Source organism: Gadus macrocephalus, chromosome 18, assembly GCF_031168955.1.
Source record: "Gadus macrocephalus chromosome 18, ASM3116895v1".
NCBI classification, from domain to species: domain Eukaryota; kingdom Metazoa; phylum Chordata; class Actinopteri; order Gadiformes; family Gadidae; genus Gadus; species Gadus macrocephalus.
Genome location: NC_082399.1, coordinates 288,259 through 315,494, shown reverse-complemented (window position 1 = coordinate 315,494; position 27,236 = coordinate 288,259). Strand labels below are relative to the sequence as shown.

At 55.2% G+C, this 27,236-nt stretch overlaps 1 protein-coding gene and 1 long non-coding RNA gene across 2 annotated transcripts; one reads left to right on the top strand and one right to left on the bottom strand.

Annotated features, from left to right (window-relative positions):
* Positions 1-84: 84 nt before the first annotated feature.
* On the top strand, positions 85-26,574 carry rnf40 (ring finger protein 40). Its single transcript, XM_060035972.1, has 20 exons — positions 85-233; positions 597-742; positions 1,115-1,282; positions 1,692-1,980; positions 2,396-2,593; positions 2,860-2,981; positions 4,165-4,311; positions 4,543-4,617; positions 6,364-6,483; positions 8,016-8,195; positions 11,087-11,222; positions 16,909-17,030; positions 17,289-17,548; positions 17,635-17,752; positions 18,574-18,723; positions 22,775-22,987; positions 23,703-23,828; positions 24,847-25,089; positions 26,035-26,219; positions 26,282-26,574. Exons 2-19 carry the CDS (start codon positions 605-607, stop codon positions 26,209-26,211), a joined length of 2,982 nt encoding a protein of 993 aa, XP_059891955.1. The 5' UTR covers positions 85-233; positions 597-604; the 3' UTR covers positions 26,212-26,219; positions 26,282-26,574.
* Positions 3,014-4,180, bottom strand: LOC132445969 (uncharacterized). Its single transcript, XR_009522748.1, has 3 exons — positions 4,061-4,180; positions 3,537-3,660; positions 3,014-3,184 (listed from the first exon to the last, which is right to left on the bottom strand). It is a non-coding gene; the product is annotated as an uncharacterized LOC132445969 (long non-coding RNA).
* Positions 26,575-27,236: the final 662 nt, after the last annotated feature.

Genomic DNA, 27,236 nt, shown 5'->3' with positions numbered 1-27,236 from the left:
GCCACCGTGTGACCGGGAGTGTAGGAGTCTCCAGTTTTCCGGCAGCAGAAATAACGTGTTTTTTAATATATAGAGTTTCAGAAAACAAATAAACTGATATCAAGTAATATATTCGAGTCAAATGACAGCATTGGTAGTTTTGTAGATTAAAAACAATAGCAATACCGGAAATGGCTCGTGGTCATTTCCTGTGGCGTCCGGACTCCTCGGCTGCAGTTGCTACCTGTTAAGAGGTTTGGGTGGCAACAGATGTTTATGTAGTTTGTGGTTTGCTTTGCGTTCATAGAAAATTCGGACTATTGTTGATTCATTAATTTACAATAACTAATGAAGCTACTGCGCTAGCCTATTAGCAAGACTGCATCGCTAGCTTGGAAAGATAAGCTACCGTGATCTTAAAGTAATAAACAAAATAAATATCGAAAGACGAAATATATTATAATGAAGACGATCATCAATTGTTCAACCTTCCAATCGGTTTCCAGTATATGTCCCATCACTGACCAGGAATCAGTTTAAAAACAAATAAAAACTTAAATGTTTATATGGTAGTACTTCATGCTTAATCTTGAACCTATATTTTATTTTTATCTCAGATATCATCATGTCAGGTACCGGGGGAGGGAAGCGACCCTCGGGAGGGGATAGCCCCCCGGGCCCACCGGAGAAGAAGAGCAAAAAAGAGGAGAAGACCACAACAACGCTGATCGAGCCCATCCGGATCGGCGGCGTGTCATCTACGGTGAGTGGCTGCTGCCCGCCTCACAACATGGTCTACCTGTGATGGTCTACCTGTGTCCAGGGGGTTCACATCTACGTCCATTTTACATTTACATTTAGAACATTCGGCAGACGCTTTTATCCACAGCAACCTTCAATAAGTACATTTGTCAGAAGAAAGAGAAACAACAATCGCTGTCGGTTCATTCAGGATGTTAGTAGAAACGAGTGCCAAGCACTAAGAATTCAGGATGTTAGTAGAAACGAGTGCCAAGCACTAAGAATCACTAGGTTAACCCATTCCAGCAGAGATCGCTAGGATAAGATGCCACACGATGCTTAGTACTATTTTGGACTCGCATGGTTGACTTGTATACTGTCTTATGTGATGCAGGAGGAAATGGACCTTAAAGTAATTCAGTTCAAGAACAAGAAGCTGTGTGAGCGCCTGGAGCAGAGGCAGGCCATGGAGGATGAGCTGCGAGAGAAAATCGAGAAGCTGGAGAAGAGACAGGCCACGGACGACACAACCCTCCTGATCGTGAACCGGTACTGGTCTCAGGTATGTCATGTTAGGACATTGTACTGATCTCGGGTATGTCCTGTCAAGACGTTGTACTGGTCCCAGCTACGTCCTGTCAAGACGTTGTACTGGTCCCAGCTACGTCCTGTTAAGACGTTGTACTGGTCCCAGCTACGTCCTGTTCAGACGTTGTACTGGTCCCAGCTACGTCCTGTTCAGACGTTGTACTGGTCCCAGCTACGTCCTGTTCAGACGTTGTACTGGTCCCAGCTACGTCCTGTTCAGACGTTGTACTGGTCCCAGCTACGTCCTGTTCAGACGTTGTACTGGTCCCAGCTATGTCTCTTAATAATAATAAATAAAATGTATATAGCGCTTAATATGGTACTCTAAGACGCTTATGTCTTAGAGTACCCTTTAGTCTCTTAATACCCTCTCCGTTCCACAGTTGGAGGAAAAAGTCGGCGTCATGCGCCAACGCATCAAACCGGCCGCTCCCCCCCCCCCTGCCCCCTCAGCCCCTCCCCCTGCCTCCTCAGCCCCGCCCCCTGCCTCCTCAGCCCCGCCCCCGGCCCCCATGGAGGACGGCGGGGCTCCGGCCCCCCCGGCCCCCACTGCACCCCCACCTCCCGACGGAGACGCCCAGGAGGAGCAGCAGAAGGAGCCGCCCCCACCCCCTGATGGAGGGGCCGAGGCCCCGCCCCGGCCCACGGAGCCCCCCCACCCAGCCGCTCTCGGTGAGAGACTTCCCGGTAGCACCGTACCGTCGGTCCAGCCGACTAGGGAGAGGCTGCAGCCAAACAAAGTACAGGAAATGCACCAATGATGTCCTTTGTCTTTTGAATGATTCTCCTTCTATCTGCTTGATTTATTTAGTTTTTCTAAACTGGGTTCGTACCTTGTGTTGTGACCCATGTCACGGACTGTTAATCAGAGCATGAGGAGGAGGAGCATAAGAGAGCGTCCTTCGACCAGCTCTGTACTGTGGCTTCGTACAAAGCCTCTGATAGGTGGGCCTTCCCTGCTGGGATGATAACATCCAGCGTCGTTGTTGGCTGCCCCAAGTCCAAAGCGAGCGTTGGCGTTCAGCATCGTACAGCCGCTGCCGCCTTTGAAGCAGCGAACCCAGCGCTAACCCTGCCCCCCCTCCAGACGGCGCGGCGGGGCCTGCGCTCAGCGAGCCGGCCAAGGTGCTGCTGGCCACGCTGGACCACAGCGGCGAGGAGGAGGTCGCCCTGCAGCTGCAGGACCGCATGCAGTTCAGCAAGGAGGCGGTGGCCTGCCTGGTGTGCGTGTTCGACCGGCTGCACTCCCACATCAACAGCCTGTGTAGACACGTGCAGGAAGCAGGTGAGGACCAGGGCTTAGAGGGGGGGGTGTGACGTGGTGTACACCCCCTCAAAGCAGGAACATCACTGAAATACAAGCAAGGGTCTTGGTCGGCTGTATCTGATACTTAAGGATGGACATCTGTGCATGCGCTTGTCTTACCATTGCCCAATGAGGGCCCTCTCCTGGATGGGGCGATGTCTGCATTAGAGGGCTGAGGCAGGCTCCATCCTGCTGATATCTATCGGACCCGGCCGTTGTGTAACCGTGTCCCTCGGTCCCCCCAGCGAGCGGAGACGAGCCCCGCTCAGACGTGTTGGGGATGAACCGCGCCCTGCTGGAGGAGAACGGCCGCAGACAGGACCTGGCCTCCTTCCTGCAGGGTAGGCACCACAAGATGTCCCTGGAGGTACGCACCGTCTGGGGGGGATTACTGGGAGATGGGGAGCATGAAGTCAACGCTGCGTAGCTTGGAGAGGGAGGGAAATGCATATGAACTCAATTAAATGTCAACAAAAGCTCAATAAGCAACGACCACTTAGGTTACAGGTCGTTACAGTACAGGTTGTTACCGTAACGACTCGTAGCGTAACGACCTGCCCACCTAACGACCTACTACTCTAACGACCTGCCACCCTAACGACCTGCCCACCTAACGACCTACTACTCTAACGACCTGCCACCCTATCGACCTGCCACCCTAACGACCTGCCACCCTATCGACCTGCCCACCTAACGACCTACTACTCTAACGACCTGCCACCCTATCGACCTGCCACCCTATCGACCTGCCACCCTAACGACCTGCCACCCTATCGACCTGCCCACCTAACGACCTACTACTCTAACGACCTGCCACCCTATCGACCTGCCACCCTAACGACCTACTACTCTAACGACCCGCCACCCTAACGACCTGCCACCCTAACGACCTACTACTCTAACGACCTGCCACCCTATCGACCTGCCCACCTAACGACCTACTACTCTAACGACCTGCCACCCTAACGAGCCGTACTGTAACGACCCGTACCCTAGCGACTACCACCCTAACATCCACTACCCTATCGACCTGCCCACCTAACGACCTGCCACCCTATCGACCTGCCACCCTAACGACCTGCCACCCTAACGACCTGCCACCCTAACGACCTGCCCACCTATCGACCTGCCCACCTAACGACCCGCCACCCTAACGACCTGCCACCCTAACGACCTGCCACCCTAACGACCCGCCACCCTAACGACCTGCCACCCTAACGACCCGCCACCCTAACGACCTGCCACCCTAACGACCTGCCACCCTAACGACCTGCCACCCTAACGACCTGCCACCCTAACGACCTGCCACCCTAACGACCTGCCACCCTAACGACCTGCCACCCTAACGACCTGCCACCCTAACGACCTGCCACCCTAACGACCTGCCACCCTAACGACCTGCCCACCTATCGACCTGCCCACCTAACGACCCGCCACCCTAACGACCTGCCACCGTAACAACCCTTACTGCTACGGAGGTAGAGGCCTTACGGCTGGTCGCCACTGGGGGGCGCTCTAAGGGATTCATGAGCCCGGTCTTCCCCCCGTAGCACAACGAGCTGGTGGACAAGGTGATGGGCTCGGAGACCAAGGTGTCTGAGATGGAGACCACGGTGGAGGACCTGCAGTGGGACATCGAGAAGCTCCGCAAGAGAGAGCAGAAGCTGAACAAGCTGCTGGCGGAGGGGATGGACCAGGTGCGTGTGGACCACTGGGTTGTGTGTCTGTTGTACGGGATGTCTGCTGACCAGCTGGTCTGGCGGTGACGTTGTCGTGAGAGCGTGCCTGCAGCTCATATTGTTTACATCTCAACATCACAATGTCAACAAACACCAGCCTCCCGCTAACCCTTTTAAAGGCACAGACGCTCCTCTGCTTTTTTTAACTCCTGCCTCTGAGTCGGGCTCTGATGTGTTTGTGGTCCACAGCTGAACTCGGGGTACAACAGCACGGGCAGCTCAGGAGGCCTTCCAGGCGGCCAGATCACCCTCAACATCCAGAAGGTATCCACCCCATGACCCCCCCGTTAGCTCTAGAGGAAGGACAGGGGGCTCCACGTCCCAGAGCCTCCAGTCTGCCCCAGCCGTACCCCCGTACCCCCCAGCCCCCCAGCCGTACCCCCCAGCCGTACCCCCCAGCCCCCCTGCTGCTCAGTGAGGCCCTCTATCATCATCATCATCATCAGTTTTTCCCGCTGGGCCCATATCTGGCCTTGGGGTGCTACTGCTGGAGAGTTGGAAGTCTCTGTTCCAGCAGCAGCTGTCGAAGACAGACAGGATGTTTGTCTTCGACATCACGACATCAGTCAGGGTTAGGTACCTTGTCAAGGACACCTCGACACTCTAGGAGAAGCCGGGGATCGAACCAGCAACCTTCAGGTTACCAGCCAACCCGCTCTACCTTCTGAGCTACTGCCGCCTCTAGCTGCTCAGGCTGAGGCCGTGTGCCCCTGACTCACTCCCAGCTGAGGCTGAGGCCGTGTGCCCCTGACTCACTCCCAGCTGAGGCTGAGGCCGTGTGCCCCTGACTCACTCCCAGCTCGGTGCTCAGGCCGTGTGCCCCTGACTCACTCCCAGCTCAGGCTGAGGCCGTGTGCCCCTGACTCACTCCCAGCTCGGTGCTGTGAGGCCGTGCGCCCCTGACTCACTCCCAGCTCGGTGCTGTGAGGCCGTGCGCCCCTGACTCACTCCCAGCTCGGTGCTGTGAGGCCGTGCGCCCCTGACTCACTCCCAGCTCGGTGCTGTGAGGCCGTGCGCCCCTGACTCACTCCCAGCTCGGTGCTGTGAGGCCGTGCGCCCCTGACTCACTCCCAGCGCTCGGTGCTCAGGCCGTGTGCCCCTGACTCACTCCCAGCGCTCGGTGCTCAGGCCGTGTGCCCCTGACTCACTCCCAGCTCGGTGCTGTGAGGCCGTGCGCCCTGACTCACTCCCAGCTCGGTGCTGTTTGAGTTGGCAGCCGGCGGGGAAACAATGAATAATGTAAACTAATCAGTGGAGGAGATCAAAGCCGGTTTATCCTAACGCTCGGCACACTTTAGAGACGTAAACATGGGCCTTCAGCAGACGGGTTCCTCATGTCAGACCTCAGGGGTCCTCTGAGACCCTACTGGGGGGGGGGGGGGGGCATGGGACACACCTGGTGCCCTCGGGACTGGAGAGTGGGTCTATGTAGAGTGAGACTATGTAGAGTGAGACTATAGAGTGGGTCTATAGAGTGAGACTATATAGAGTGGGACTATGTAAAGTGGGCATAAAGTCAGCATCCCAGTGGTGAAAAGAAACATTGCACCCGCACCGTGGACCTCTGGGAGTGAGGTCAAGTGAGGTCTAAATCATGAAACTGAGGTTCACCCTTTCAAAATAATGTACAGCCGGATTAAAACTAAAAAATGTAAAAGGATTTAATTAAAAGCTAGAGAGAGTCGAATTTTCTCTTTATATTTATTTATATTGGTTTAAATTAATATTGATTAAAATTTTTATTTTTTTATTTTTTTTATTTTTATAACTTACATAATTATGTATGTCATTGCGGGCCGCCAGGAATGATTCCGCGGGCCGCCATTGGCCCGCGGGCCGCACTTTGAGAACCAATGGTATAGAGCGTCTTATTCAAGGCCCGGTGACATCACACAGAGAGATGCGGTGCATGCGTTTGTTTACATTCCACATTTCTTCCATCCGCCCTGTGTTTACACAGTGTGTGTGTGTGTGTGTGTGTGTGTGTGTGTGTGTTTATGTTGACCTCAGTTCGAGAGCCTGAATGCAGAGCTGGAGCAGAACCAGGAGGTGGCCAACAGCCGCATGGCGGAGCTGGAGAAGCTGCAGCTGGAGCTGCAGGAGGCGGTGAGAGAGAGCGAGAAGCTGAAGGTGAGTCCTGTTCACCTCTCAGAGCCCTTCTATTGGTCCAGAGGGAGTCCTGTTCACCTCTCAGAGCCCTTCTATTGGTCCAGAGGGAGTCCTGTTCACCTCTCAGAGCCCTTCTATTGGTCCAGAGGGAGTCCTGTTCACCTCTCAGAGCCCTTCTATTGGTCCAGAGGGAGTCCTGTTCACCTCTCAGAGCCCTTCTATTGGTCCAGAGGGAGTCCTGTTCACCTCTCAGAGCCCTTCTATTGGTCCAGAGGGAGTCCTGTTCACCTCTCAGAGCCCTTCTATTGGTCCAGAGGGAGTCCTGTTCACTTATCAGAGCCCTTCTATTGGTCCAGAGGGAGTCCTGTTCACCTCTCAGAGCCCTTCTATTGGTCCAGAGGGAGTCCTGTTCACCTCTCAGAGCCCTTCTATTGGTCCAGAGGGAGTCCTGTTCACCTCTCAGAGCCCTTCTATTGGTCCAGAGGGAGTCCTGTTCACTTATCAGAGCCCTTCTATTGGTCCAGAGGGAGTCCTGTTCACTTATCAGAGCCCTTCTATTGGTCCAGAGGGAGTCCTGTTCACCTCTCAGAGCCCTTCTATTGGTCCAGAGGGAGTCCTGTTCACCTCTCAGAGCCCTTCTATTGGTCCAGAGGGAGTCCTGTTCACCTCTCAGAGCCCTTCTATTGGTCCAGAGGGAGTCCTGTTCACTTATCAGAGCCCTTCTATTGGTCCAGAGGGAGTCCTGTTCACCTCTCAGAGCCCTTCTATTGGTCCAGAGGGAGTCCTGTTCACTTATCAGAGCCCTTCTATTGGTCCAGAGGGAGTCCTGTTCACCTCTCAGAGCCCTTCTATTGGTCCAGAGGGAGTCCTGTTCACCTCTCAGAGCCCTTCTATTGGTCCAGAGGGAGTCCTGTTCACCTCTCAGAGCCCTTCTATTGGTCCAGAGGGAGTCCTGTTCACCTCTCAGAGCCCTTCTATTGGTCCAGAGGGAGTCCTGTTCACCTCTCAGAGCCCTTCTATTGGTCCAGAGGGAGTCCTGTTCACTTATCAGAGCCCTTCTATTGGTCCAGAGGGAGTCCTGTTCACCTCTCAGAGCCCTTCTATTGGTCCAGAGGGAGTCCTGTTCACTTATCAGAGCCCCACTCTACCACAGTCGTTAATCAAACGGCTCATAGAAGACCATGACCTTTCACCTTAACCACTGCCAGCCTTCCCTTCCTCCTCCGCCTACATTCTGTCCCCAACATGAGGTCGTGTGGAGTTCACCTTTCCAGTCCTTACTGCCCTTATCCAGTTGGTCCAGTCCTTACTGCCCTTATCCAGTTGGTCCAGTCCTTACTGCCCTTATCCAGTTGGTCCAGTCCTTACTGCCCTTATCCAGTTGAGCAACTGAGGAGTCCTCAAAAACAACCAACACGTTCACAGAGAGCCACCAGTGAGGGCAGGAAGCCCTACGCTCAGAGCAGACCACCTCCTCTTTCTCTTCTCAAACTCTGTCCTCCTCCTCCTCCTCCTCCTCCTCCTCCTCCTCCTCCCCTCTCTCCTCCTCCCAGATGGACCTGCGTAACATCCCAGAGGAGGTGGTGAAGGAGACGTCAGAGTACAAGTGTCTCCAGTCCCAGTTCTCCCTGCTCTACAACGAGTCTCTGGGGGTGAAGACCCAGCTGGACGAGGCCAGGGCCCTGCTGCTGACCGCCAAGAACGCCCACCTCCGGCAGATAGAGCACATGGAGGTACCGGGCTGCCACCTGGGGGGGGGGGGGGGCACCTGACCTGGGGGGGGGGGGCACCTGACCTGACCTGACCTGACCTGACCTGACCTGGGGGGGGGGGGGGGGCACCTGACCTGGGGGGGGGGGGCACCTGACCTGACCTGACCTGACCTGACCTGACCTGACCTGGGGGGGGGGGGGGGGCACCTGACCTGGGGGGGGGGGCACCTGACCTGACCTGACCTGACCTGACCTGACCTGACCTGACCTGACCTGGAGGGGGGGGGGGGGGCACCTGACCTGACCTGGGGTTCCTCTGCTACAGGTTCCTCTGCTACAGGTTCCTCTGCTAGAGGTTCCTCTGCTACAGGTTCCTCTGCTACAGGTTCCTCTGCTACAGGTTCCTCTGCTACAGGTTCCTCTGCTACAGGTTCCTCTGCTACAGGTTCCTCTGCTACAGGTTCCTCTGCTACAGGTTCCTCTGCTAGAGGTTCCTCTGCTAGAGGTTCCTCTGCTACAGGTTCCTGCTACAGGTTCCTCTGCTACAGGTTCCTCTGCTACAGGTTCCTCTGCTACAGGTTCCTCTGCTACAGGTTCCTCTGCTACAGGTTCCTCTGCTACAGGTTCCTTTGCTACAGGTTCCTGCTACAGGTTCCTCTGCTAGAGGTTCCTCTGCTACAGGTTCCTGCTAGAGGTTCCTGCTACAGGTTCCTGCTAGAGGTTCCCACCAGGCCCACCAGGCCTTGTTTCCAAACAGGGTTTCTGTCGCTAAGGGGGAAGGCTTCATTATCATCACACACACATTTCATAAATATGCACACGCACACACGTGTTTACAAACAAATGTGTGGATGCTAAACAGGATGGATGCTTGTGATGACATCCAGGAGGGCTGCGGGGCAGTGTTGGAGCAGAACATTCATCACAGCCTGGGCAACAATGCTGTTGTTGTTTTTTCATGAGTACACAGCGCTGCCATGTTCTCCTCCCAGCCTGTTTACACGCTCACGTTCCTTCATACACAATAGAATCCAGATCATTACCACCAATCAGTGATCGCTAAGCAGGGCCAGCTGCTGCTGCGGTAACCAGTTCAGCCCCTGTACTACGACCACTGGCCCCCGCCACGGGCCGGTCCCCGCCACGGGCCGGCCCCCGCCACCTTTATGCTATCTTTACCTTTATGCTATCTTTATCTTTATGCTATCTTTATGCTATCTTTACCTTTATGCTATCTTTACCTTTATGCTATCTTTACCTTTATGCTTTCTTTACCTTTATGCTATCTTTACCTTCATGCTATCTTTATGCTATCTTTACCTTTATGCTATCTTTATCTTTATGCTATCTTTATCTTTATGCTATCTTTACCTTTATGCTATCTTTACCTTTATGCTATCTTTACCTTTATGCTATCTTTAACTTTATGCTTTCTTTACCTTTATGCTATCTTTACCTTTATGCTTTCTTTACCTTTATGCTATCTTTACCTTCATGCTATCTTTATGCTATCTTTACCTTTATGCTATCTTTATCTTTATGCTATCTTTATGCTATCTTTATCTTTATGCTATCTTTATGCTATCTTTACCTTCATGCTATCTTTATCTTTATGCTATCTTTACCTTCATGCTATCTTTATGCTATCTTTATCTTTATGCTATCTTTATGCTATCTTTACCTTTATGATATCTTTATGATATCTTTACCTTTATGCTATCTTTATCTTTATGCTATATTTACCTTCATGCTAACTTTATGCTATCTTTACCTTTATGCTATTTTTATCTTTATGCTATCTTTACCTTTCTGCTATCTTTATGCTATCTTTACCTTTCTGCTATCTTTATGCTATCTTTACCTTTATGCTATCTTTATGCTATCTTTACCTTAATGCTATCTTTATCCTATCTTTATGCTATCTTTAACTTTATGCTATCTTTATGCTATCTTTACCTTCATGCTATCTTTATGCTATATTTACCTTTATGCTATCTTTATGCTATCTTTACCTTCATGCTATCTTTATGCTATCTTTATCTTTATGCTATCTTTATGCTATCTTTTTCTTAATGCTATCTTATAATAATCTTTTTGAGGATATTCAAAGTGCATGCTGCTAAGTGCTTCACAATGGCAGCAGAAATAAGTCCTCAAACAACGGGTTTAGAGGGTACTATAAACCAATGAGGGGAAGGGAGGGGAACCCCCGCTGTGCCCTCTGACCCCCGCGGTGCCCTCTGACCCCCGCTGTGCCCTCTGACCCCCGCGGTGCCCTCTGACCCCCGCGGTGCCCTCTGACCCCCGCGGTGCCCTCTGTTCCCTCTGACCCCCGCTGTGCCCTCTGACCCCGCGGTGCCCTCTGACCCCGCGGTGGCCTCTGACCCCGCGGTGCCCTCTGACCCCCCTCTGACCCCGCGGTGGCCTCTGACCCCCCTCTGACCCCTCTGACCCCCCTCTGACCCCGCGGTGGCTTCTGACCCCGCGGTGGCCTCTGACCCCGCGGTGCCCTCTGTTCCCTCTGACCCCCGCTGTGCCCTCTGACCCCGCGGTGCCCTCTGACCCCTCTGACCCCGCGGTGGCCTCTGACCCCGCGGTGCCCTCTGTTCCCTCTGACCACCGCTGTGCCCTCTGACCCTGCGGTGCCCTCTGACCCCTCTGACCCCGCGGTGGCCTCTGACCCCGTGGTGGCCTCTGACCCCGCGGTGCCCTCTGTTCTCTCTGACCCCCGCTGTGCCCTCTGACCCCTCTGACCCCGCGGTGGCCTCTGACCCCGTGGTGGCCTCTGACCCCGCGGTGCCCTCTGACCCCTCTGACCCCCCTGTGCCCTCTGACCCCGCGGTGCCCTCTGAGCCCTCTGATCCCGCTGTGCCCTCTGACCCTGCGGTGCCCTCTGACCCCTCTGACCCCAGAGCGACGAGCTGTCCCTGCAGAAGAAGCTGAGGACGGAGGTGATCCAGCTGGAGGACACACTAGCTCAGGTCAGGAAGGAGTACGAGATGCTGCGCATCGAGTTCGAGCAGAACCTGGCTGCCAATGAGCAAGCAGGTAGGAGTACCGACCGGGTTATACCAACTAACCCTACACTATACTAACCCTGGATCAGTACTGACCGGGTTATACCAACTAACCCTATACTATACTAACCCTGGATCAGTACCGACCGGGTTATACCAACTAACCCTATACTATACTAACCCTGGATCAGTACTGACCGGGTTATACCAACTAACCCTATACTATACTAACCCTGGATCAGTACCGACCGGGTTATACCAACTAACCCTATACTATACTAACCCTGGATCAGTACTGACCGGGTTATACCAACTAACCCTATACTATACTAACCCTGGATCAGTACCGACCGGGTTATACCAACTAACCCTATACTATACTAACCCTGGATCAGTACTGACCGGGTTATACCAACTAACCCTATACTATACTAACCCTGGATCAGTACTGACCGGGTTATACCAACTAACCCTACACTATACTAACCCTGGATCAGTACTGACCGGGTTATACCAACTAACCCTATACTATACTAACCCTGGATCAGTACCGACCGGGTTATACCAACTAACCCTATACTATACTAACCCTGGATCAGTACCGACCGGGTTATACCAACTAACCCTACACTATACTAACCCTGGATCAGTACTGACCGGGTTATACCAACTAACCCTACACTATACTAACCCTGGATCAGTACCGACCGGGTTATACCAACTAACCCTATACTATACTAACCCTGGATCAGTACTGACCGGGTTATACCAACTAACCCTATACTATACTAACCCTGGATCAGTACCGACCGGGTTATACCAACTAACCCTATACTATACTAACCCTGGATCAGTACCGACCGGGTTATACCAACTAACCCTATACTATACTAACCCTGGATCAGTACCGACCGGGTTATACCAACTAACCCTATACTATACTAACCCTGGATCAGTACTGACCGGGTTATACCAACTAACCCTATACTATACTAACCCTGGATCAGTACCGACCGGGTTATACCAACTAACCCTATACTATACTAACCCTGGATCAGTACTGACCGGGTTATACCAACTAACCCTATACTATACTAACCCTGGATCAGTACCGACCGGGTTATACCAACTAACCCTATACTATACTAACCCTGGATCAGTACCGACCGGGTTATACCAACTAACCCTATACTATACTAACCCTGGATCAGTACCGACCGGGTTATACCAACTAACCCTATACTATACTAACCCTGGATCAGTACCGACCGGGTTATACCAACTAACCCTACACTATACTAACCCTGGATCAGTACCGACCGGGTTATACCAACTAACCCTACACTATACTAACCCTGGATCAGTACCGACCGGGTTATACCAACTAACCCTATACTATACTAACCCTGGATCAGTACTGACCGGGTTATACCAACTAACCCTATACTATACTAACCCTGGATCAGTACCGACCGGGTTATACCAACTAACCCTATACTATACTAACCCTGGATCAGTACTGACCGGGTTATACCAACTAACCCTATACTATACTAACCCTGGATCAGTACCGACCGGGTTATACCAACTAACCCTACACTATACTAACCCTGGATCAGTACCGACCGGGTTATACCAACTAACCCTATACTATACTAACCCTGGATCAGTACTGACCGGGTTATACCAACTAACCCTATACTATACTAACCCTGGATCAGTACCGACCGGGTTATACCAACTAACCCTATACTATACTAACCCTGGATCAGTACTGACCGGGTTATACCAACTAACCCTATACTATACTAACCCTGGATCAGTACCGACCGGGTTATACCAACTAACCCTATACTATACTAACCCTGGATCAGTACCGACCGGGTTATACCAACTAACCCTATACTATACTAACCCTGGATCAGTACCGACCGGGTTATACCAACTAACCCTATACTATACTAACCCTGGATCAGTACCGACCGGGTTATACCAACTAACCCTATACTATACTAACCCTGGATCAGTACTGACCGGGTTATACCAACTAACCCTATACTATACTAACCCTGGATCAGTACCGACCGGGTTATACCAACTAACCCTATACTATACTAACCCTGGATCAGTACCGACCGGGTTATACCAACTAACCCTATACTATACTAACCCTGGATCAGTACCGACCGGGTTATACCAACTAACCCTATACTATACTAACCCTGGATCAGTACCGACCGGGTTATACCAACTAACCCTATACTATACTAACCCTGGATCAGTACCGACCGGGTTATACCAACTAACCCTATACTATACTAACCCTGGATCAGTACCGACCGGGTTATACCAACTAACCCTATACTATACTAACCCTGGATCAGTACCGACCGGGTTATACCAACTAACCCTATACTATACTAACCCTGGATCAGTACCGACCGGGTTATACCAACTAACCCTATACTATACTAACCCTGGATCAGTACTGACCGGGTTATACCAACTAACCCTATACTATACTAACCCTGGATCAGTACCGACCGGGTTATACCAACTAACCCTATACTATACTAACCCTGGATCAGTACCGACCGGGTTATACCAACTAACCCTATACTATACTAACCCTGGATCAGTACCGACCGGGTTATACCAACTAACCCTATACTATACTAACCCTGGATCAGTACCGACCGGGTTATACCAACTAACCCTATACTATACTAACCCTGGATCAGTACCGACCGGGTTATACCAACTAACCCTATACTATACTAACCCTGGATCAGTACCGACCGGGTTATACCAACTAACCCTATACTATACTAACCCTGGATCAGTACTGACCGGGTTATACCAACTAACCCTATACTATACTAACCCTGGATCAGTACCGACCGGGTTATACCAACTAACCCTATACTATACTAACCCTGGATCAGTACCGACCGGGTTATACCAACTAACCCTATACTATACTAACCCTGGATCAGTACTGACCGGGTTATACCAACTAACCCTATACTATACTAACCCTGGATCAGTACTGACCGGGTTATACCAACTAACCCTATACTATACTAACCCTGGATCAGTACTGACCGGGTTATACCAACTAACCCTATACTATACTAACCCTGGATCAGTACTGACCGGGTTATACCAACTAACCCTATACTATACTAACCCTGGATCAGTACCGACCGGGTTATACCAACTAACCCTATACTATACTAACCCTGGATCAGTACTGACCGGGTTATACCAACTAACCCTATACTATACTAACCCTGGATCAGTACCGACCGGGTTATACCAACTAACCCTATACTATACTAACCCTGGATCAGTACCGACCGGGTTATACCAACTAACCCTATACTATACTAACCCTGGATCAGTACCGACCGGGTTATACCAACTAACCCTATACTATACTAACCCTGGATCAGTACTGACCGGGTTATACCAACTAACCCTATACTATACTAACCCTGGATCAGTACTGACCGGGTTATACCAACTAACCCTATACTATACTAACCCTGGATCAGTACTGACCGGGTTATACCAACTAACCCTATACTATACTAACCCTGGATCAGTACCGACCGGGTTATACCAACTAACCCTATACTATACTAACCCTGGATCAGTACCGACCGGGTTATACCAACTAACCCTATACTATACTAACCCTGGATCAGTACCGACCGGGTTATACCAACTAACCCTATACTATACTAACCCTGGATCAGTACCGACCGGGTTATACCAACTAACCCTATACTATACTAACCCTGGATCAGTACTGACCGGGTTATACCAACTAACCCTATACTATACTAACCCTGGATCAGTACTGACCGGGTTATACCAACTAACCCTATACTATACTAACCCTGGATCAGTACTGACGGGGTTATACCAGTACTACTACTGACGGGGCTATACCAGTACTGACTGGATCAATACTGACTGGGTTAAGCCACGTGGACCAGTACTGACGGGGTTAAACCACGTGGACCAGTACTGACGGGGTTAAACCACGTGGACCAGTACTGACGGGGTTAAACCACGTGGACCAGTACTGACGGGGTTAAGCCACGTGGATCAATACTGACTGGGTTAAACCACGTGGACCAGTACTGACGGGGTTAAACCACGTGGACCAGTACTGACGGGGTTAAGCCACGTGGACCAGTACTGACGGGGTTAAGCCACGTGGATCAGTACTGACGGGGTTAAGCCACGTGGACCAGTACTGACGGGGTTAAGCCACGTGGATCAGTACTGACGGGGTTAAACCACGTGGACCAGTACTGACGGGGTTAAGCCACGTGGACCAGTACTGACGGGGTTAAACCACGTGGATCAATACTGACTGGGTTAAGCCACGTGGACCAGTACTGACGGGGTTAAACCACGTGGATCAATACTGACTGGGTTAAACCACGTGGACCAGTACTGACGGGGTTAAGCCACGTGGACCAGTACTGACTGGGTTAAGCCACGTGGACCAGTACTGACGGGGTTAAACCACGTGGACCAGTACTGACGGGGTTAAACCACGTGGACCAGTACTGACTGGGTTAAGCCACGTGGACCAGTACTGACGGGGTTAAGCCACGTGGACCAGTACTGACGGGGTTAAGCCACGTGGACCAGTACTGACGGGGTTAAGCCACGTGGACCAGTACTGACGGGGTTAAACCACGTGGACCAGTACTGACGGGGTTAAACCACGTGGACCAGTACTGACGGGGTGATACCATCGATCACTACTGACAGGAGAGGGTTGTACCGGGTGGGTCAGTACTGACTGGGGGGTTGTACCGGGTGGGTCAGTACTGACTGGGGGGTTGTACCGGGTGGAAATTGCGATGTAATTGCATAAAATAATGTTATTTTTATTGTGTGTGTGTGTGTGTGTGTGTATATATATATATATATATATTAGAGCTGTCAAGCGATTAAAATATTTAATCGGGATTAATCGCATTAATGTCATAGTTAACTCACGATTAATCGCGATTAATCGCAAATTCTTTTTCTATACTAAATATCCCTTGATTTTTTTGTCCCATAATTCTTCTCATTTTAATTCTCTTATCAACATGGTGAAGTGCATCGGCTTGCCTTGTGCAAATGATTTTTTATTGATAACAACATTGGCATATACTGATCAAAACAGGACGATACAAAAAAAGAGCCTATAGTGCAATTAAACGACTGCTTTGAACAAATGTCATTTGAACATAGCAGTCAGGCTACTGCTTCTTTGTTTTGAGCCAAAGAAAAATTATTATATATATATTTTTTTAATAAAACAATTGCGTTAATCGCGCGATAATTTTTTTAACGCCGTTAAAATTGGTTTGCGTTAAAGCCGTTAATAGCGCGTTTAACTGACAGCTCTAATATATATATATATATATATATATATATATATATATATATGTATGTATTTTCGGGATTTGCTAGCGTTACTGAGTGCATATCAGTACGATTTATATACATTTTTCTTTTACAATTCAATAGTTAAATAAAGATTAAGACGGATCAATTAACTCCACCATTCGGCCTGGCCTGGCCTGAAGCAAAGATCAGTTTACATTCTGACTGCTTCCAACGTTGTGTTGGTCATGCTAAAGAATGATCTCTTGCCTTTTAAGTGAATCTTTATAGTTCATAATACAGAACATGTTCTCCAGGCCCTATCAACAGGGAGATGCGCCACCTGATCAGCAGCCTGCAGAACCACAACCTGCAGCTGAAGGGCGACGTGCAGCGCTACAAGAGGAAGCTCAGGGAGACGCAGATGGAGATCAACAAGGTGGGGGGCCTCCGTCAGCCTGCCGCACTGGGGGGGGGTAGTGGGGGCTCGGGTCAGCCCGGCTGAACAGTAGCACCCAGCTACTGGTTTAGCTCCCCCTTCTCCAGAAGAGCTGCCTGAACCGATGAGAGGGAGGTGGTGCCTCAGGACGACGGGATTGGTCCTGGAGAGTTTGAGGCTCATGTGCTCCACGCCTTTGTTTTGAAGAGATGAGTGGTTGATGTTGTGTGTCTGACCTCCTCTTCCTCCTCCCCCCAGCTGCGTTGCCAGGGCGGAGACTCCGGCGTCCTGGTCCTGGACGAGCCTCCAGGGGACGCCCTGGACGTGAAGAAAGAGGAGGAGGAGGACCAGGAGGAGGAGGAGGAGAGGCGGAAGGAGCTGGAGAGACAGAGGGCCCGGGAGCGGGAGCGCGAGGTGGAGCGGGAGCGCGAGAGGGAGCGGGAGAGAGAGCGGCAGCGCAGCGAGGAGCTGAAGAGGAAGGACTCCGACACGCTGAAGATGCTGAGAGCCGAGCTCAAGTAGGTCCCGCGGGGTCGTCTGTCGGCGGGGCGGGGCGGGGTCGGGGTTAAGGCCTGACTGTAACGGTCCTGCTGTGTCCCTGCAGGAAGGCGCAGGAGTCCCAGAAGGAGATGAAGCTGCTGCTGGACATGTACAAGTCGGCCCCCAAGGAGCAGAGGGACAAGGTCCAGCTCATGGCCGCCGAGCGCAAGTCCAAGGCAGAGGTGAGGCTCCTATGAGGGGGTCTACCCTCTGGGGGAGCGCTGGTCCACCCTCTACCCTCTGGGGGAGCGCTGGTCCACCCTCTACCCTCAGGGGGAGCGCTGGTCCACCCTCTACCCTCTGGGGGAGCGCTGGTCCACCCTCTACCCTCTGGGGGAGCGCTGGTCCACCCTCTACCCTCTGGGGGAGCGCTGGTCCACCCTCTACCCTCTGGGGGAGCGCTGGTCCACCCTCTACCCTCTGGGGGAGCGCTGGTCCACCCTCTACCCTCAGGGGGAGCGCTGGTCCACCCTCTACCCTCTGGGGGAGCGCTGGTCCACCCTCTACCCTCTGGGGGAGCGCTGGTCCACCCTCTACCCTCAGGGGGAGCGCTGGTCCACCCTCTACCCTCAGGGGGAGCGCTGGTCCACCCTCTACCCTCTGGGGGAGCGCTGGTCCACCCTCTACCCTCCAGGGGGGAGGGGGTCCACAGGGGGGTGGGGGAGCGGTGGTCCTCCCTCTACCCTCCAGGGGGAGCGGTGGTCCTCCCTCTACCCTCCAGGGGGAGTGGTGGTCCTCCCTCTATCCTCCAGGGGGGAGGGGGTCCACAGGGGGGTGGGGGAGCGGTGGTCCTCCCTCTATCCTCCAGGGGGGAGGGGGTCCACAGGGGGGGTGGGGGGGCAGGTGGACAGGCTTGTGTTGGGTTCTCTGGCTGATAGATATAAAGTGGGCAGTGGGTCTGCATGAAGGCCTCACATGAACTCATGAACCTCAGCCTCTTGGGTAAGAGAGAGCCCCGGCCCACGCCCCTGCTCTGACGCGCGCCCCCCCCCACCCCCCCCAGGTGGACGAGCTGAGGGTGCGCGTTCGGGAGCTGGAGGAGCGCGAGCGCAAGGAGAGCAAGAAGCTGGCTGACGAAGACGCTCTGAGGAAGATCCGTGTGGCCGAGGAGACCATCGACCACCTGCAGAAGAAGCTGGCCGCCACCAAGCAGGTACACGCACGCACACACACACACACACGCAGGGCACGCATGTATTCACACGCGGCATGAGTGCACACACACACACGTGTGTGTGTGTGTGTGTGTGTCCTGTGATGAGCGGTTCATCGAGGCAACTTTTATTTAATTTTCCGTTCATGCCTCCATAAGTACGAAGGTATTATCGTAGCAACAGTCCTCAGCACCTGTAACTGCAGATTTTGTATGCGTACACTAAAGTCAGAAATGTGTAACAGTACATTTGAAGTCGTAAATATTTTTTCTACCGTTGTAAACACAAAATAGGGTCTACAAGTTCACAAGTCTGTTACAGGTGCACAAATCCTATCCTATGCATCACAACTTCAAAGATTCATGCAATTTACACTTTCGCTACAATCGTTGCAGCGCAGATGGTGCAAAACACATTCGCATACCCGTGTTTCATAATCTGAGAACATGCCCAGAATGTGTGCATTCGTAAACCCAAATATGAACTAATGCATCAGTTGCACATCTTTGAAAAAAATCCTCACAAATAAAATGATATAGAACGCTATGTTCATTCAGCATTTTAATGAGCGAGCACAAGTCCATCGTTACAACTGCGGGAATCTGCTCCTGCAAGTCTCAAGGTTTTTTGCAGGTAGTTTTGCAACACGTCTAGGTGGTACATGTGTAGCAAAAATGATTTGCATCCGTATGAGGCAGAGCGTCCGTGGGCGGGACTAAATTGCAGCAGTAACCAATGAAAGTCGCCAGCAGGGGGTGCATTTTTCAAACTACACTTGGACCATACAAGCAGAGCATTAAAATACATTGAATGACACTTGCGGCATGTTAATGCAATAATTTCGGGGGAATTACGTTGAACTAAGTAATTTAATTTGGCATAATGTAAGATACCCAACTCCGTCGTGTAGAATGCATTGATGTAGTGAATGGACAGCATTAGCATCCTGAAGCTAGCTCCAGCACAGCGGAGTGAATGGAGAGCATTAGCATCCTGAAGCTAGCTCCAGCCCAGCAGAGTGAATGGACAGCATTAGCATCCTGAAGCTAGCTCCAGCACAGCGGAGTGAATGGAGAGCATTAGCATCCTGAAGCTAGCTCCAGCCCAGCAGAGTGAATGGACAGCATTAGCATCCTGAAGCTAGCTCCAGCCCAGCAGAGTGAATGGACAGCATTAGCATCCTGAAGCTAGCTCCAGCACAGCGGAGTGAATGGAGAGCATTAGCATCCTGAAGCTAGCTCCAGCACAGCAGTGTGAATGGAGAGCATTAGCTTCCTGAAGCTAGCTCCAGCACAGCGGAGTGAATGGAGAGCATTAGCATCCTGAAGCTAGCTCCAGCCCAGCAGAGTGAATGGACAGCATTAGCATCCTGAAGCTAGCTCCAGCCCAGCAGAGTGAATGGACAACATTAGCATCCTGAAGCTAGCTCCAGCCCAGCAGAGTGAATGGAGAGCATTAGCTTCCTGAAGCTAGCTCCAGCATAGCGGAGTGAATGGAGAGCATTAGCATCCTGAAGCTAGCTCCAGCCCAGCGGAGTGAATGGAGAGCATTAGCATCCTGAAGCTAGCTCCAGCCCAGCGGAGTGAATGGAGAGCATTAGCATCCTGAAGCTAGCTCCAGCACAGCGGAGTGAATGGAGAGCATTAGCATCCTGAAGCTAGCTCCAGCCCAGCGGAGTGAATGGAGAGCATTAGCATCCTGAAGCTAGCTCCAGCCCAGCGGAGTGAATGGAGAGCATTAGCATCCTGAAGCTAGCTCCAGCCCAGCGAAGTGAATGGAGAGCATTAGCATCCTGAAGCTAGCTCCAGCCCAGCGGAGTGAATGGAGAGCATTAGCATCCTGAAGCTATCTCCAGCCCAGCAGAGTGAATGGAGAGCATTAGCATCCTGAAGCTAGCTCCAGCCCAGCAGAGTGAATGGAGAGCATTAGCATCCTGAAGCTAGCTCCAGCCCAGCAGAGTGAATGGAGAGCATTAGCATCCTGAAGCTATCTCCAGCCCAGCAGAGTGAATGGAGACCATTAGCATCCTGAAGCTAGCTCCAGCCCAGCAGAGTGAATGGAGAGCATTAGCATCCTGAAGCTATCTCCAGCCCAGCAGAGTGAATGGAGAGCATTAGCAGCTCCGCCCTGGGCAGAAGGCCTCCTGGGACACAGCGTCATGGTGCATGAATGCAGGACCAGACCTGCTCAATGCTGGATCTGCATTTCATTAATTGCAGATGAGGCTGCTTGGTGTGTTGTTGGAACAGGACACTGCGTCCTGGAGAGGGGCTCCACACCGGAGAGCGCTGTGAACACGTTGCCTCACCCCTGTGGTATGTTACGAGCCCCTCCGCCGAGCCCCGCTACGTCACAGCAGATGGGCCACGCCCGCACTGCACTCACCCCCCCCCCCCGGGCCCCTTGTGGCTCTGGTATCTGACCCAGGCTGCCACTACTCATTGGTGTCAGCTCAGGGCCGGGGGGGGGGTGGAGGTGATGGGGGAGGGGGAGGTGGAGGAGGGTAGGGGGGGGTTGGGGTCTGACGGTGTGACGGAGCAGAGGATAAACACCAGCTAATTGGAAACACATCTGGGGCGGCAGCGCCTTAAGGGAGACTCCCACTGAGCAGCGGAGCTACAGCCTGTTGGGTTAGGGCTAGGGGAGCTAGGGCCTGTTGGGTTAGGGCTAGTGGAGCTAGGGCCTGTTGGGCTAGGGGAGCTAGGGCCTGTTGGGTTAGGGCTAGGAGAGCTAGGGCCTGTTGGGTTAGGGCTAGGGGAGCTACAGCCTGTTGGGTTAGGGCTAGGGGAGCTAGGGCCTGTTGGGTTAGGGCTAGGGGAGCTAGGGCCTGTTGGGTTAGGGCTAGGGGAGCTAGGGCCTGTTGGGTTAGGGCTAGGGGAGCTAGGGCCTGTTGGGTTAGGGCTAGGGGAGCTAGGGCCTGTTGGGTTAGGGCTAGGGGAGCTAGGGCCTGTTGGGCTAGGGGAGCTAGGGCCTGTTGGGTTAGGGCTAGGGGAGCTAGGGCCTGTTGGGTTAGGGCTAGGGGAGCTAGGGCCTGTTGGGTTAGGGCTAGGGGAGCTACAGCCTGTTGGGTTAGGGCTAGGGGAGCTAGGGCCTGTTGGGTTAGGGCTAGGGGAGCTAGGGCCTGTTGGGCTAGGGGAGCTAGGGCCTGTTGGGTTAGGGCTAGGGGAGCTAGGGCCTGTTGGGTTAGGGCTAGGGGAGCTAGGGCCTGTTGGGTTAGGGCTAGGGGAGCTACAGCCTGTTGGGTTAGGGCTAGGGGAGCTAGGGCCTGTTGGGTTAGGGCTAGGGCCTGTTGGGCTAGGGGAGCTAGGGCCTGTTGGGTTAGGGCTAGGGGAGCTAGGGCCTGTTGGGTTAGGGCTAGGGGAGCTAGGGCCTGTTGGGTTAGGGCTAGGGGAGCTAGGGCCTGTTGGGTTAGGGCTAGGGGAGCTAGGGCCTGTTGGGTTAGGGCTAGGGGAGCTAGGGCCTGTTGGGTTAGGGCTAGGGGAGCTAGGGCCTGTTGGGTTAGGGCTAGGGGAGCTAGGGCCTGTTGGGTTAGGGCTAGGGGAGCTAGGGCCTGTTGGGTTAGGGCTAGGGGAGCTAGGGCCTGTTGGGTTAGGGCTAGGGGAGCTAGGGCCTGTTGGGCTAGGGGAGCTAGGGCCTGTTGGGTTAGGGTTAGTGGAGCTAGGGCCTGTTGGGTTAGGGCTAGGGGAGCTAGGGCCTGTTGGGTTAGGGCTAGGGGAGCTAGGGCCTGTTGGGCTAGGGGAGCTAGGGCCTGTTGGGTTAGGGCTAGGGGAGCTAGGGCCTGTTGGGTTAGGGCTAGGGGAGCTAGGGCCTGTTGCTCTGCGCTGCGTCAGGACAATGAGACGCTGTGTTGGTGATCTGACTTGTGTCCGAGTGGAGACCAGAGCTGGTGTGTCCCTCCGCCCTCCCCCCGTCAGCGGGGGAGTCGTCCTCTGTTCGGTATCACGTCTGCAGAGGGGTGTGAACAGGGGGTTAACCACGAGCACCGTGGCTGTGTTTACCCATGGTGGTGATGAAGAGGCTGATGATGATGATGGAGCCCTGTCCCCCCAGGAGGAGGAGGCCCTGCTGAGCGAGATGGACGTGACGGGGCAGGCCTTCGAGGACATGCAGGAGCAGAACAGCCGCCTGCTGCAGCAGCTCCGCGAGAAGGACGACGCCAACTTCAAGCTGATGAGTGAGCGCATCAAGTCCAACCAGATCTACAAGCTGCTGAAGGAGGAGAAGGAGGAGCTGGCGGACCAGGTCCTCACCTTCAAGACCCAGGTACAGGTCCCCCCCCTCAGACCAGGTACATGTCCCCCCTCCCTTAGACCAGGTACATGTCCCCCCTCCCTTAGACCAGGTACAGGTCCCCCCTCCCTTAGACCAGGTACAGGTCCCCCCCCTCAGACCAGGTACAGGTCCCCCCCCTTAGACCAGGTACAGGTCCCCCCCCTTAGACCAGGTACAGGTCCCCCCCCTTAGACCAGGTACAGGTCCCCCCCCTTAGACCAGGTACAGGTCCCCCCCCTTAGACCAGGTACAGGTCCCCCCCCTTAGACCAGGTACAGGTCCTCACCTTCAAGACTCAGGTACAGGTCCTCACCTTCAAGACCCAGGTACAGCCCCCCCCTCTCAGACCAGGTACAGGTCCCCCCCTCCCTCAGTCCAGGTACAGGTCCCCCCCCCCCCTCAGACCAGGTACAGGTCCCCCCCTCAGACCAGGTACAGGTCCCCCCCTCCCTCAGTCCAGGTACAGGTCCCCCCCCCCTTCAGACCAGGTACAGGTCCGTCCGTCCCCTCAGACCAGGTACAGGTCCGTCCGTCCCCTCAGACCAGGTACAGGTCCGTCCGTCCCCTCAGACCAGGTACAGGTCCGTCCGTCCCCTCAGACCAGGTACAGGTCCGTCCGTCCCCTCAGACCAGGTACAGGTCCCCCCCCCCTCAGACCAGGTGTGTGTGTCCTCCCCCCTGATTGGCCGCTGTCCCTGTCCGTCAGGTGGACGCCCAGCTGCTGGTGGTGCAGCGCCTGGAGGAGAAGGAGGGGGTGCTGCAGAGCGCCCTGGCAGCGCTGGAGAAGGAGCTGGCCGTCCGCACCCAGGCCCTGGAGCTCCACAAGAGGAAGGTGAGGCCCGCCTCCACGGAGAACCAGGTCTGGTGACGGAGAACCAGGTCTAGTGACGGAGAACCCGGGGTGGTCCTAGTGACGTCGAACCGGGGGGGGGTCCTCGTGACGTAGAACCGGGGGAAGGTCCTCGTGACGTAGAACCGGGGGGGGGGGGGGGGGGGGTCCTAGTGACGTAGAACAGGGGGGGGGGTCCTAGTGACGTACAACCCGGGGGGGGGGTCCTAGTGACGTAGAACCGGGGGGGGGTCCTAGTGACGTAGAACCCGGGGGGGGGGGGGGGTCCTAGTGACGTAGAACCCGGGGGGGGGGGGGGTCCTAGTGACGTAGAACCCGGGGGGGGGGGGGGGGTCCTAGTGACGTAGAACCCGGGGGGGGGGGTCCTAGTGACGTAGAACCCGGGGGGGGGGTCCTAGTGACGTAGAACCCGGGGGGGGGGTCCTAGTGACGTAGAACCCGGGGGGGGGGGGGGTCCTAGTGACGTAGAACCCGGGGGGGGGGGTCCTAGTGACGTAGAACCCGGGGGGGGGGGGGTCCTAGTGACGTAGAACCCGGGGGGGTCCTAGTGACGTAGAACCCGGGGGGGGGGTCCTAGTGACGTAGAACCCGGGGGGGGGTCCTAGTGACGTAGAACCGGGGGGGGGGGGGGGTCCTAGTGACGTAGAACCGGGGGGGGGTCCTAGTGACGTAGAACCGGGGGGGATCCTAGTGACGTAGAACCCGGGGGGGGGGGTCCTAGTGACGTAGAACCCGGGGGGGGGTCCTAGTGACGTAGAACCCGGGGGGGGGGGGGTCCTAGTGACGTAGAACCCGGGGGGGGGGGGGGTCCTAGTGACGTAGAACCCGGGGGGGGGGGTCCTAGTGACGTAGAACCCGGGGGGGGGTCCTAGTGACGTAGAACCCGGGGGGGGGGGTCCTAGTGACGTAGAACCCGGGGGGGTCCTCGTGACGTAGAACCAGGGGCAGGGCCTCCTGAGGTAGCAGCGTGATCTAACAGCACGGTTCCCCTGGCGACCAGGCGGTGGAGGCGGCCCAGCTGGCGGAGGACCTGAAGGTGCAGCTGGAGCACACGCAGGCCAAGCTGAAGGAGATCCAGGTCTCGGTGGCGGAGAACCGCACGGCCCGCGAGAGGGAGAGCGGGAACCTGAAGAGGGCCCAGGAGGACCTCTCACGGCTGCGGCGGCGGCTGGAGAAGCAGAAGAAGGTGGAGGTCTACACCGACGCCGACGAGATCCTGCAGGAGGAGATCAACCAGTACAAGGTGAGGGGGGGGGGGGAGACACAGGGGAGGGGGGAGACACGGGGGGGGGGAGGGGGGGGGAGACACAGGGGAGGGGGGAGACACAGGGGAGGGGGGAGACACGGGGGGGGGGGGAGGGGGGGGAGACACAGGGGAGGGGGGAGACACGGGAGGGGGGGGAGACACAGGGGAGGGGGGAGACACGGGGGGGGGGGGGAGGGGGGGGAGACACAGGGGAGGGGGGAGACACGGGGGGGGGGGGAGGGGGGGGAGACACAGGGGAGGGGGGAGACACAGGGGAGGGGGGGGAGACACGGGGGGTGGGGGGAGGTGGGAGAGACACATGGGAGGGGGGAGACACGGGGGGGAGAGACACAGGGGAGGGGGGAGACACAGGGGACAGGAGTGGGGGGGACAGGGGGGGGAGGGGGGAAAGACACAGGAGGAGGGGGGGGGAGAGACACAGGGGAGAGGGGGGGGGGACACAGGGGAGGGGAGGGGAGAGACACAGGGGGAGGGGGCGGGGGAACACAGGGGGAGGGGAGGGGGGAGACACAGGGGGAGGGGGGGGGACACAGGGGAGGGGAGGGGGGAGACACAGGGGGAGGGGGGGGGGGACACAGGGGAGGGGAGGGGAGAGACACAGGGGAGAGGGGGGGGGGGACACAGGGGAGGGGAGGGGAGAGACACAGGGGGAGGGGGCGGGGGAACACAGGGGGAGGGGAGGGGGGAGACACAGGGGGAGGGGGGGGGGGACACAGGGGGGGGGACAGCCCGGTGATCAGAACATGGAGGGGTGTGTTGTTTGAGCGGTACTTTACCTCTTTGTTGCGGGCCGTGTCCTGGTTTACGACCCATGTCCCCCTGGTAACGCGTCCCCCTGGTAACGCGTCCCCCTGGTAACGCGTCCCCCTGGTAACGCGTCCCCCTGGTAACGTGTCCCCCTGGTAACGTGTCCCCCTGCAGGCCAAGCTGCGCTGCCCGTGCTGCAACACGCGGGACAAGGAGACGGTGCTCACCAAGTGCTTCCACGTGTTCTGCTACGAGTGCCTGAAGACGCGCTACGACACGCGCCAGAGGAAGTGCCCCAAGTGCAACTGCGCCTTCGGGGCCAACGACTTCCACCGCATCTACATCACCTAGGACCCCCCACCCCCCCCCCCCCCCCCCCCTTCAGCCTCCCCCCCCCCCCCCAAGCCTCCCCCCCCCCCCCCCCCCTTCAGCCTCCCCCCCCCCCCCCCCCCCCCCACCGGCCCCTCCCCTGCCAGGAGAGGAGAGAGGGACCAATGTCCCGAGACTGTACATTAATTAGAGGGCGCTGAGGCCCTGCGCCCCCGGCTTAGGGCCCCCGGCTTAGGGCCCCCGGCTTAGGGCCCCCGGCTTCACTCTCTTGTGAAAAGACTCATTTTAGCGGCTCGGTGTCCGTGGGCTGACGCCATGACGCCATGACTCCATGACAGTGTGAGTGATTTGTGTAGCTAATAAACATTCTTTGTGGTACCCTGATATGAACATGTCCTCCTTTAGTGACCAGCGCTGACCTGGAGCTCCAGCGCCATGCGTCCACCCCTGGGGGGCTCTCTGAATAAAGGACCGCTCCAGAGCGGCGCTGTGAGCTCGCTCCAGAGCGGCGCTGTGAGCCCGCTCCAGAGCGGCGCTGTGAGCCCGCTCCAGAGCGGCGCTGTGAGCCCGCTCCCGAGCGGCGCTGTGAGCTCGCTCCCGAGCGGCGCTGTGAGCACGCTCTGGAGTGGCGCTGTGAGGCGGCGCTGTGAGCCCGCTCCAGAGCGGCGCTGTGAGGCGGCGCTGTGAGCCCGCTCCAGAGCGGCGCTGTGAGCACGCTCTGGAGCGGCGCTGTGAGGCGGCGCTGTGAGCCCGCTCCCCGCGTCCCGCGAGGACACGGAGAAAAACAAGGTCCTGTTTAACGACTGACGACGTCACCGCTCTGTGGGGGCTCCGTGTCCGCCGAGAGCGTGACGTCAGTTTACTTTGGCCCCCGGTCAGCGGAGCGTGTGGATCACCTTGGGCTGGTCCGTGTGTTCATCCCGTAGCCATGGAGACCGTGGGAGAGTTTGCACAACATCTGCAGCTCATGCTGCACTGCTCCAGTGGAAAGTGGTCTCATCTGGGCGTCCTTAGCCGAGACCCTTTAATAAAGGTTATCCGTGACA

Excerpts from the sequence above, each read along its gene's own strand:
- rnf40 (XM_060035972.1), top strand. The coding sequence starts at position 605 with ATGTCAGGTACCGGGGGAGGGAAGCGACCCTCGGGAGGGGATAGCCCC. Across the intron at positions 1,981-2,395 it reads CCCCCACCCAGCCGCTCTCG|ACGGCGCGGCGGGGCCTGCG; the intron begins GTGAGAGACTTC and ends CCCCCCCTCCAG. Across the intron at positions 17,549-17,634 it reads ATGCTGAGAGCCGAGCTCAA|GAAGGCGCAGGAGTCCCAGA; the intron begins GTAGGTCCCGCG and ends GTGTCCCTGCAG.